General features: G+C 42.1%; 1 protein-coding gene across 3 annotated transcripts in view; it reads right to left on the bottom strand.

Annotated features, from left to right (window-relative positions):
- Positions 1-12,115, bottom strand: part of EGFR (epidermal growth factor receptor) — a 150,053-nt gene that overhangs the window by 8,056 nt on the left and 129,882 nt on the right. For 2 of the 3 annotated variants that reach the window (XM_042834243.1, XM_042834245.1), the window contains 8 exons: positions 9,589-9,774; positions 6,179-6,334; positions 5,241-5,316; positions 3,941-4,087; positions 1,548-1,645; positions 530-697; positions 383-430; positions 126-231 (listed from right to left, as the gene is read on the bottom strand). In XM_042834243.1, the coding sequence (XP_042690177.1) occupies positions 126-231; positions 383-430; positions 530-697; positions 1,548-1,645; positions 3,941-4,087; positions 5,241-5,316; positions 6,179-6,334; positions 9,589-9,774 (985 nt within the window). The remainder of the gene's footprint in view (positions 1-125; positions 232-382; positions 431-529; positions 698-1,547; positions 1,646-3,940; positions 4,088-5,240; positions 5,317-6,178; positions 6,335-9,588; positions 9,775-12,115) is intronic. The other variant, XM_042834244.1, reaches the window with a different exon arrangement.

Here is a 12,115-nt window from a genome sequence, read left to right as displayed (position 1 = left end):
AACATTTGGACTGCTTCCTTTCTCTCAAAGAGTAAGGAAGACAGCTGAATTCATGCAAGAGTCTTAACTGATCAAAAGGTTTGTGAGTGAATAGCCTAGGATGGAAACATAGGAGAAGTACTTACCTGGAGCAGGCAGGAAGCCATCATCTATGCTCTCCTCCAAGAAATTACCTGTTGGGTCTGAGCTGTACCTCTGGACAAAGCTGTCTTCCCTCACAGGGTGCCCCTGCTAGGTTGGAAATGCAGAAATTCAGTATTACAGGGACTGTTTTGTAGAAGTTGACTTGCATAAGTGAGGTATAAAAGTAGGGAGGGGGGGGTTCAATAGGAAAGTGGTCACACAGTGCTGCTACTCCTTTTTTATGAGTCATTCCACTTACCCCATTTCTGTCAATGCAGGTTGTAGCAGAATTGTTGCTAGTAGCGCTCTTTTGAAAAGGAGGAGAGAGAAAATACAGGTAGCATGAGAAACAGTTCACTCTCTCATTACTTCTTTTTTTTGTTTTCAGAGAGGAAAAGCTTCATACCAATGAACTCAGGAGAGGAGTCCGAGATGTAGATGGGCTGTTGAAAAAGCCCTGGTGTGGGACGAGATACTCATCTGCATCCACAATGTCTTCCATGTCCTCCTCCTCCATCAGGGTGCGATAAAACTTGGAATCTGTAGGGCTGGGCAAATGCATCCTTTCATCTCCCTGTGAGACAAATCAGAGTGAGAGAGGATTCCATCAAGTTGAATTCCTTCAAGCCCTCACTATCCATAGAATTTGGACTTGCGACGTCCATGCTGCTGTAAAATATCTGCATTTTTGTAACATCTTTTGAATATTTTGTAATATTCAAACTATTCCAACTCCGTTAGCCTTTCAGAACTTCAGTAAGTTATTGGGCATAGACGGGACCAGTGTTAAGAAAATATTGGTCTTGAAATTCTGTCTGTGGTTCTAGCTGAATGTGTTAAGACCTGGAAGGCAAGAACTGTCCTTAAATTATCAGCATGCGCTAGAAATTATTTGCAGTATACCTTCTCAACTCATGCTGTTACTTACTGAATGTAAGTTCACATTCTGCCAAAAACAGCTGTGCTGTTTCCTCTTACCATCAGTGCCAGAGAGGATGTTCAAAATCTATTCTAAAACTGCTCTTGTTTTCCTAAATGGCTTCTCTTTCCACATCATGTTTCAGCAAACATCACAGGAAATAATCCTTCACTGGCAAGGAGATAAACAGACCAACAGATTCTCTAAAACACAGAGCTCTGCCATTTCAGTCAGCTTTCACATCCTCATACCTATGCCATTTGTGTTGGATCTTTTAGCTTGAAGTAAATGTCAACATAAAAAAAATTTTGCTGTAGCACCCAGAAGTGGTATGGGCAGGATAAATCATTCCGCCTCGGAAGGAAGCAAAGCATGGGAACATTGGCCTGTGTGGCCTGGCATCTTTTGTGTGGAAAAATTGTCCAAACCAGGAATTTATTTTCCTATTCATCATTAATCATTCTGGACCCGATATTAAACGCCCATTAGACATGTTGTTCAGTACCTGTATAACAAGATAGCGGGGAGGGTCACGAGCCATTTTGGAGAACTCTGCAATCAGCTCACGAAACTTGGGCCGGCTGTCTGCGTCGATCATCCAGCCTGAAGGGACAGCAGGGAGAGCAGTGCACAATTGAAATTGTTTCGGCAATCAGACACAGAGTCTGAAATAAAGTGTAACAGCTAAAAGAGCAGTGCTATACATGGTAAGAAGAAAGCAGCTGCCTGTAAGAGATCACCATAAAAAATTAATTAACCAGACGCTAGCTGGTGCGAAGGTCAGCCTTTAAGAAGTACATCCTGGCAGTTTGGGAAGCATGAAGGAGGCAGTAAAATCCCAAGGCCAGATAAGCTGCAGCCTAAGCCTGTCCACTCTCTTCCTGGCTTGTCTCTGCTTGGACAGAAGGTCCTACAACGTGATAGTAAGGAACAAGACCTGAGGACAGCTAATTGGGGCCAGTCTGGATTTTGAAGGAAGAGAAGCAGAGTATTTTCAGCAGAATCCTGCAGATATATGATAATTTGCCTATTCCTTACTGCACTGCTTCATGAAATCCTTGCAGAAGACCTGCAATTTTCTACCCCGTACCAGATATTTTCTAAAATTTACATCTACAAAATGTTTTGAAAGATTAACCATACCTAAGTTGTATTTAATTAGTATGTGAACTTTAACTACAGTTTAGGGTGGATCAATGATGGAAGAGATTTCTAATCTTGATACTGGTGGCTTTACATGTGAGATGACTTAAAAAATCCACACTTTCCGATATCAACTAACAGATGTGGTGATATATAGACACTTGTGTTTGAAATTAGAAGAAAGCTTAATCTTAGTATGTCTGAGAGAACTCATAAAAGCAGCTTATCCAAGGCAATGGAGGAGCAAAGTGACAATACGCCATCTGAAATCTGCACTGGACAAAATCTCATCAGTGCCAGTGGCTTTTTTGTCACATTGAAGATACTATGTGTGCTAAATTCTTCCAATGCAGTTCTTACCAATTAAGGAAATTCTTCTCACTTTAGGAGAAAGTGGACCTTTTGGAAGTATGCTGCTCTTGCAGAAGCAGCATCTACTGCTTCTGAATTTATCTTTTAATTGCATGTGTTTAAATATAGCTTAAGAAATTGTGTGTAATAACTTCCAACTTTTCAGTTTATATTCTCTGTTTATAAAAGGAGATGAATGGGAATCCCAAATTCTTTTAGACAAGAGGGCATGGCTTCAGCAGTGTCTGCACTGCAACCTGTACACAAGGTCTGATCAGAGCAGTGAAAAATGTGCCACTGAGTCCTGTGGGACAAGGAAGGCTCAAACCCCACATTCGCATGCTCTTGCTTTTAAATTTAGTGCACTGGTATAAAAGAGAGTAGTGACACTCCATTGGTAGTGTTTTATAAGCAAGAGGTACCCGACTGAGTGCCTGGAAAAACGCCTGCTTTCTAGCTCTAGCCTGGCTTTAAAGAAGGGCAGTGAAATGGAGCTGCCAGGACTCAAAATCTCAGCATTTGGAGACACACTGTTGTGCAGAGCTTTTGAAGATCTGGGACAGGATTGCCAAAATCTGGTAGGGCTCAGGTGTCACCAGGGCTCAGCATTGCTGAGGAGGGACTTCCAGGAGAATGCTTATGGGTCTGAGCACTGCTGATGGATGCAGATGGACATGTCTGGATGTGGTTCCTTCTCACCACAGTGAGCACAGGATCAGACTCTCCTTGCAAAGTGCCTTTCCCAGCACAGCAATGCACAGGCTCTCCAGGCCTATCCAAAGTGCTATACTACAGGGTCGATGTTGTAGCACAGCTTTTATTTCAGCAAAAGCTACAGTCTGTTCCAGTGAAAAGATCTTAAATGCCACCTGGTGGGCTGCCTCTCAGCATCCTCACAAACTCTACTGGCAGGGATGCAGCCTAATCTTGGCTTAGGAAGCAAGGTTACAATCTGACATTTTAGCAACTGATAGATGAAAAAGGGGTTTGAGATTTAGAAGCCCTTCAGTGTGCCCTACCTGACAGCATATTACTGAACTAAGGCTGAGCCTGGAGAAGTCATTGTTAGTTTTATTTTCTAGGTGTTTAAAACCAGAGTATCAGGTCACATGGACAATGTTATACTGATTTATACTGCCTGGCATCTTAAAATAATTGACAACATCAGCCAGCAGTGTGAATGGTGAAAAACCATTAGTTGGCTGAATTAGCAATTAACGAAATCGTGCCCTGTACTCCTACCTAAGGCATGAGGTGCAGGAATGCACCCTGTCACTGCTCTTTTCATGTAACCTAATTTCCATGCCATCACCAAGAATACAACATACAGAAATGCCTACATAATGAAGACAACTGTGCCACTTATTGGGCTTAGGAAAGCACCCACAAATCCACTGAACTCACATTTGACCATGATCATGTACACATCAATGGTACAAATGGGTGGCTGAGGCAGACGCTCGCCCTTCTCCAAGACAGAGGAGATTTCACTTGCAGGGATCCCATCGTAAGGCTTGGACCCAAATGTCATCAACTCCCAAACTGTCACACCTGCAGGGAAAGGAGAAGAAAGTGACTGAAATTTGGAGGAAGCCGAGAGGCTTGCCTGGATGTGTTTGTCAATTGAGAGAAAAACACTGACAGATCCTCATCCAGGCAAAGCACTTTTTGCCATGATATTAAAGACATACACATTAATAAAACAGTTTGAAATCATCCTGCCTTCCTTTATTTCTTTTTAATTGCAACTAGTGTCTCAGTGTTGAACATCTCACAGACTTTCCAGCCCCGCAGGAAAGAAAGGAAATATAGGTTACAGACTCCTGACTCAGCTTAGAAAGGGTACTGAAAAATGGAAGTTGTCTTTTTGTTTAAAACAGTCTCTTTGGAGACCAGCAAGAGCAGTTGTTGAAAGATGTGTAAACCATCTGCCTCAGTGTTGTTTGCTGATGACATACTCTGTGATGTAGCTATTGTGATTGTCCAGTAGCTTAGGATACAAAATAAAACTTCGGATGCCAAGATACATAAATGGATTAAGGGAACCAGAGACTGTACTTTTTCTAAATGGATACAGCGTCTGACATTTGTACTTCTTCCAGGAGTATGACACCATGGAGTGGAAATTTTGCAACAAGTTGCTCTGAAAATTTTCCTTTCAGCTCTTTTATCTCTTGTACAAAGTATAAAATGAATTATTTCAGTTGCTTTTCTTTCCTTGTTGTCCTCTCAGTACCCAGAGAGCACATCATACTCCTTGCCTTTTTGCAACTACTCTGAATCATTTTAGGCCACCGTGACAAAATAAGGTTATATCATCACCTCAGATAGTGCCAGAGGAGAAAGTGGAGTTACACTGACTGATGCTGACTGGCAGTGTGGCCAATGGTTTTATGTCCTCCCTCTCATTACACTGTTTGATTTTTGGTCTTCAGCAGTTCACCGTTTGGAGGAGTGCAGTCTCCCACGTGTAGCTCCTGTCAGGGAAGGGCTCACCATGTGGAAGCATACTCTGCAAAACTTCTTACATCTCACCACTGCTCAGTTCTGTGGGAATTTTACTTAGTGAATAGGTGATTTTGGCCCATTATTTAGGTTTAATCTCTCAATCTTCAGATAATAGGAAGAATAAAGAACTCTTTTCAATGACATTGCAATTGTTCCAACACATCTACAAAAACTATAACTATATTTTCAGACTCACCATAACTCCAGACATCACTTTGATGAGTATAAATTCGGTGTAAAATTGACTCCAATGCCATCCATTTAATAGGAACCTAGGAAGATCCACAAATTAGCCGTAAGATGCTGAACCAAATTTTATCAGCAACCTTTACCACCAGGTGGTGTTTAAGTCAATGATTTGGTTGTAGAAGGGGGTCAAAAAACACAGTGAAACAACACAATTATTTGAGTGGAAAGCAGGCAAGTTCTGAGTCCCTTGTTACTGTTTTAATTTACTATGCTAAACCTGGAAACTTGTGAAATTTTTGAGGCTATTATAAATATCTCTTACAAGTTAGTTTTACCATATTTTTAATAGTTAAATTACTAATTTTTTAACTTTCTCCTGTTGTAACAGAATAGAAATCCAATCTCAGACAGTATGACACAGACTGATTTATGCTCATCTGATTTCCATTTATGGTTGCTGCAATATTTGCAAGCAGATTCTTGTTAATTTCTCAGCAGGACACATTCCCTTCATCAGCATGTAGTACAACATAAAGGCATGTTGAACCAAGCCTGACAGGTCTTTCTTCTGCTATAAACATACAGCATTCCCTTTCTCTTCACAGACTGCACTGTTTTATTGGTGTTGGCTCTGTGATGAATTCAGACATGCTTTCATTTTTATTGTTTTTTAAATAACCTTGTTTTTTTCCAGACATTCAGGGTGGGAATTTCAAAAGCCCTTGCTGCTCTGCAACCTCTGCTCCTACTGCAGTCACACTGGCCTGACGCTGCTCTGGCTGTGCTCAGCAGACTTCCACAGGCTTCAAAGGCAGCAAGCTGAGATTGCAGCTGAGTCTTCTGAAAAGCCCACTTCTTTTTTCCTATTTTTAACATGAAGACTCATGCATGAACACACGAACACACCGATAAACACGCCATGGTTCATCCTCTAGTGCCTTGTACCTTGCCTCCCTCTGCGTGATACTCCTTCTCATCAGCCCCAAGCAGCTTTGCCAGCCCAAAGTCTGTGATTTTCACATGTTGTGGAGTCTTAACAAGGACATTCCTGGCAGCAAGGTCACGGTGCACCAGGCGACGTTCCTCCAGGTAGTTCATTCCCTGCAAAACAACAGACTGGTGGTAAGCCTCTTGCTCATATACTTCGGGCTTTGATGCGCAAATAAGTCACCAAACTTCAGCTGCTCTATGGTAACTGTATACACACCACCATATACATGTGGTAACACATTCCCCTTTCAGAAAGATTTGCTGTTTTGAATTTTGTGATGCTGATTGCAGGATGAGGGCATGTACTACACAGAGGAGGAGGTAGTTACGTTACTGTCTTGTAGTAACCTTTCTGTGGGTCTGTATTCAAATGGAACCATGGAGATATAAGGGATGTCAGGAGGTATAGCAGGGGATGTGGTTCCTCTAGGACTTTGTTCAAGACATATAAAATCAGCACAGTACTGTCAAATGAGCGGGCAAACCCATCTTTCAGGTGTGGTTGTGCAACTCCTATGACCTCAAGGTAGCACAATATCTGGTGACAATCACCATCCTTATTCACACAGGCAAACCTCACTGGGAGAATCTAGACACAAACTGCCTGGGAGAAGAGTCCAAGCAAAAATAAATTCATTATTCAAAGCTGCCATTTCTGTGCCTTGTTACAATGAACTCTGCCTTTGCACAGATAGCAATTAGGCATCTCTGCAAACACAATAAAAGGAAAAAAGTTAAAAAACCCTCATGTAATGGCTGAGCTCAGAGTTGCACCTATTTTCAAGTCCTCTTTGTAAAGGCAAGTTCTTCTGGTTTCATTGCCATAGCATACGTGCTTTTTTGGTACAACTTCTCTCAAGGAAGAACAGACTTTTCTCTGGAGTGACTACAGATCTCTCAGACAGATAAAACTGCTAATTGTGCTGGTTTGATTTTTAAGGCATGATCCTAACATCTGCCTCTCTGACCATAGAGTTAATTCTTTGTTCCCTCAACTCCAATCTTGTGGTGCACGGAATTAAATAAAACCATGATTTCTAAGTTTCCTGTGAGATCCCTTCTAAAAACCACAATTATTCCCAGTCCATAGGTTTCTGCTGGCAGTAGATTACATGCTTGTATTTTTACAAAGACAGAATTCATTTAAAAAGTGCTTTTGGCCTACAGAATTAACACCAAAACGAGCAAAATTTGATGACAGGGCACTGGAGGGAGTAATTCCCTTCCATACTCCACTCCCATCCTAAAGCCCACTGTTAACCTGGACCACCAGTGAATCTTCCACTGCATTTTCTCAGCAGAACTTCACCCCTGTGCTTAGAGCTGCTTGTGTTGCCAAAACAAACCACCCAAACAGACTGGCACAAAGCCTCTGTGAGCATGCGTTTAATTATACAAATATGTCTTTAATGAGCAGAGTTCTTGAAAAAAAAATGAGCTACCAATAGAAAACTGACTATCTTAAAAAAATCACAAAATCTCACCCCGGTGGAGCAAACATTTCCTGCTAAGCATGTATTGCTGCAGAGTCTTATTAGGACTCAAAGCTACTGAAAAGCAGAATATCAGTTTCACACTAAGCTATTTAAGACTCTGGGACCCAAAGGACTTGTACACATGCATAAGCATACACCAAAGATGTTGAACTGCTCATGCAGAAAGTACAACAGATCTTTATTAGTGTTCAAGTCTCTGATTTAAGCCATTTTTTCATCATTAAGTGTGAGACTAATATGTTCAAAGAGACTTCCACATGGTGTGGATAGACTCATTTTGTCTGAAGGACATGGCTTAGTAAAATATAATGTTTGTGAAAGATACAAAGAGAAATTATTTCAAAGCTGTGAGAACAGAAACAAAAATAAACTTCGCAGTGAATTTGTTACCTTCTGGTTAGTTTCCAGACACAAGTATATTGTTATAATTTTTCTCCCCATTTTCAGAGTCAGAGAAATTCAAAATACGGGGCATGACTTTATCAGTGCAGCAGAAACACCAGACACATCGGGGGGAAAAAGCCATATGCGCTATTTACAAGCACTTTGAGGAGAACTTCAGTATGGAGCAACACAAAGGAGGATGCTGAAGGTCAAGCAACACTGGGAAGGGTAAAGGTTGCTATAGGTGAATGCTGAACTGATGTGAAGAAAAGAAAAAAAGAAGCAACTATTGTGGATGGTAACGTTTCAGGCAAGCGCACAACAAATGGGGTGTTCTGAGGATCAGTCTGGGGACTGATTTTGACACCTCAAAAATGAATGAGGAGGAGGAAGAAAAGGAGGGAAATGTGGCCTCCGGTTCATCATCCACAGGAAGAAAGACCAGGAGAGAGCAATAACTGGTTTCAAATGAGAGAGCAAGAGTCAGAATAATGGCAGCTCATGTTACCGGTGGACACACAAACTAATTTGCTGTGGAGTGTGCTGTAAAAAGTACACTTAACTAGATGAAAAGTATGCACTGTATACTTCTGGTGGATACATTTCTGAAAGCAAACCATGGCCAGGAGAGCCTGAGATGTATACAAGGTCTCAAGGGACCAATAATGCGGTAAGTGTGTGGTTAACTTGGTATTACTGAAATGAGCAGCATTAAGGATCTAGACTTTGCAAATAATGCTTTCTCACAAAACAAGCCTTACACAAACTGCAGCTTGGTTTTGTCCCACTCTTACATACCGAACCATCTTTCACGCAGCATACTGCTGCTAAGGGCTGTACTTCAATCTCCTTTGCTTCTCTTCTCCTTAGTTCCATGCACAGGCAGATAACCAGTGCCAGGTGTGATAATGATGTTTATTTAGCACTGTGGCAATTTGATCATGCACCAACTCATTGTATCTGAATTGCAAAAATCCCTGTGGTGCCTGGAATGTCTTTGGTCACAGCCAGATGGTATTTATTAATCAGCAGTTTTGATCCCCAGACCACACAGATTTCAGCCTGAAAAGCCAGGGTCATTCTCCAGGGCATGCTAGAAAGTATATTTAACATTACTATTTGCCTTGTGGCACAGCCCAAATAAATACGGTAACTTGAAGCAACATTTTGTTATGAGAATGACGGATTCTTTTCTCCGTCACAACTTAATTATATGACTGTTTCATCACTGGGTGATTAGTTTTCATTGGTGACAATATTATGCTGCCTAGGAGCAATTTGTTTGCTCAGTGGCTTGAAAATAACAAATTGTTTAAAACAAAGCGACGGCTTGGTGATGTGTATCAAGTTTCCAGGAACTATGGGGCATAGTGAAACACGGAGACCTGCGCAGACAGGTAAGTAAACAAACACATGATGTATTTCCTGATATCTCTGTCACAGCCTGGGTCTTAGCTCGCCCCAAAGCCAAGCCGGTCAACTTACCTTTGCAATCTGCACACACCAGTTGAGGAGGTACTGAGAGCCAATGTTGTCCTTGTGCTCTCGGATGTAGTCAAGGAGGCAGCCATAAGGCATGAGCTGGGTGATGAGCTGCACAGTAGAAGTGAGGCAGATTCCCAGCAAGCGGCACACATGAGGATTGTCAACACTAGCCATCACATAGGCTTCCTGAGAAGAAAGAAGGGAAGAAAGGGATGTGAAACACTCCCTTATGTACAACCAAAATATTTGTCTATGATATCAAGAAAATAGTTATACATTTTATGAAAAACTTAATAAAGCCTTTTGGGCTTGAGTTTCATAAATACCTGAAAAACTCTTCTTTCAAGCCTGTACACCCTGAGTAAGGTAAACACGGTGCCTCTTCTTTGCTCTGTCTGCAGTTAAGAGACAAGAGAGGTCCCGAGAGGCTCTTGTAGCCTCTGGAAAAACTGAATACACCTTTTAACATGGACATGAGGGATAAGCCACTCAGACTTCACAGTTTTTTATGCAAAAACTACTTACAGATTAAAATTTGGGATTTGTATTTGTATTGAGATCCACTGTCAAGAGCCAGCTCAAAGAATGGTGTAGTGATGGACAGTGGGCTGAATATGAGCCAGCAGTGTGCCCAGGTGGCCAAGAAGGCCAATGGCATCCTGGCTTGGATCAGGAACGGTGTGGTGAGCAGGACCAGGGAAGTCATCCTGCCCTGTACTTGGCACTGGTGAGGCCTCACCTTGAGTGCTGTGTTCAGTTTTGGGCATCTCAGTACAGAAAGGGCATGGAGGTGCTGCAGCAGGTGCAAAGAAGGGCAGCAAGGCTGGGGAAGAGCTTGGAGAATATGGCCTGTGAGGAGAGACTGAAGGAACTGGGGCTGTTTGGTCTGGGGAAGAGGAGGCTGAGAGGAGACCTTACTGCTCTCTTCCAGTATCTGAAAGGTGATTGCAGCAGAGTGGGGCTGGTCTCTTCTCACTGGTGACAGGATGAGGGGAAATGGCCTCAAGTTGCACCAGGGGAGGTTTACATTGGATATCAGGAAACACTTCTTTATAAAAGGGTTGTTAAACACTGGAATAGGCTGCCCAGGGAGGTGGTTGACTCACCATCCCTGACTGTGTTTAAAAACCATTTGGATGTGGTGCTCAGGGACATGGTTTACTGGTAGGTTGTTAGAGTTAGGGTAGTTTGGTTAGGTTGTGCTTGGACTTGCTGATCTTTAAGGTCTTTTCCAACCTGAGCAATTCTATGAGTTATATACAATAGGGGAAAAAGCAAAGCTGAAGTTTTTTTTTAACTAACTTCCCATTTGATTTTGCAGTATTTTTGTTTTGGACATCTTAAAAGACCTTTGATTGAAAACTGATACAATTAAATAAATAAATGGGGATTTTTCCATGCAGTGAGCTTTTACGTCGGTATCTTAACTCAGTATCTAGAGTGCACCAACTAATCATCCATTGAAAGTTTCAGCATTAAGTCAGCAGCCCCCAGAAGCCTAAACTAATAGTCAATGCCCACAGAGCACTATTGTGGCAGGGAAAGAAGCAAATCTGCACTTTCTAATAGCTTAAAGAAATGAAATACCACAGCAGTAAACTCACCACCTAACCAGCTTTCCACAGACGTCATATAGCTGTGTAGCTGGTAAGAACTATTATTAAACAAAGATATTATAGCAATGACGTTCAAGAAATAAACAATCCCAATTCTTAAGCAATACATTCTGTCCCTGGAATTGTTGTATGACATGCCAGCCTAAACAAAACATGACATAACGCCATTTCTTCAGAGGTGCTAAGTCTGCATTTGGTTTCTTTGTTTAAGAGCCAATGGGATGCAAGTGGCCTCCAGGCAGCCAGTGTGAAGATGATCTCCAGCAGAACTCAAATTAAGGGATCCTCAACCTCCTGCAGAATGTGAGCAGGTAACCAAAAAACTATATTTTGTCAAGGAGAATGCTGAGTAAGGTAGCTTGAGGAAAGACAAAAAAAGAATACAATGTGCTCTTTAATTACGTAAACATTTACGATTTTAAGACAATCTTGTGAATTTACTATGATGCTTAGATGGAAGCAGAGAGCAAAATACGCTCATCTCAAGAGGCCTCAAAACCCAGCAGCAATGATGATTAAGGGCGTCTTTTCCTAGTGTTGCTTCCTGTTGGGATTCAGCTCCGTGCTGTATTAATTTCTGCAGGGGGAAAAGAAATCTGCAGGCTCAGAGCTGCTTTCTGCCCATCTGCCACACAGCCCCTGCTGGGCTGGCTTGGGGCAGAGCAGGGAAGCTGGAGGCGTGGAGTTGGCATTCGGCCACACAGCTTTCAGAGAGCTCCCAGATTTGGTAATAGGGAAATAGGGCCACGGCCTCCTCAAAGGGAGCAGAGGGGAGCTATTGCACATCCAGCATCCCTCCAAGTACTCGTAGACATTAAAGTGAGCCTTTGTTTCAACTGTTTATCTTGGAAGTCTCTGTGTATGCTCTGACCTGCTCCAAGTATGCTTGGTATTCAGCAACAATCTTCTGA

Source organism: Centrocercus urophasianus, unplaced genomic scaffold (assembly GCF_019232065.1).
Source record: "Centrocercus urophasianus isolate 14NV4802_14NV808 unplaced genomic scaffold, USGS_Curo_1.0 seq_44, whole genome shotgun sequence".
NCBI classification, from domain to species: Eukaryota; Metazoa; Chordata; class Aves; order Galliformes; family Phasianidae; genus Centrocercus; species Centrocercus urophasianus.
Note: the sequence above shows the minus strand (reverse complement) of the source record. Positions and strands in the feature narration are given on the sequence as shown.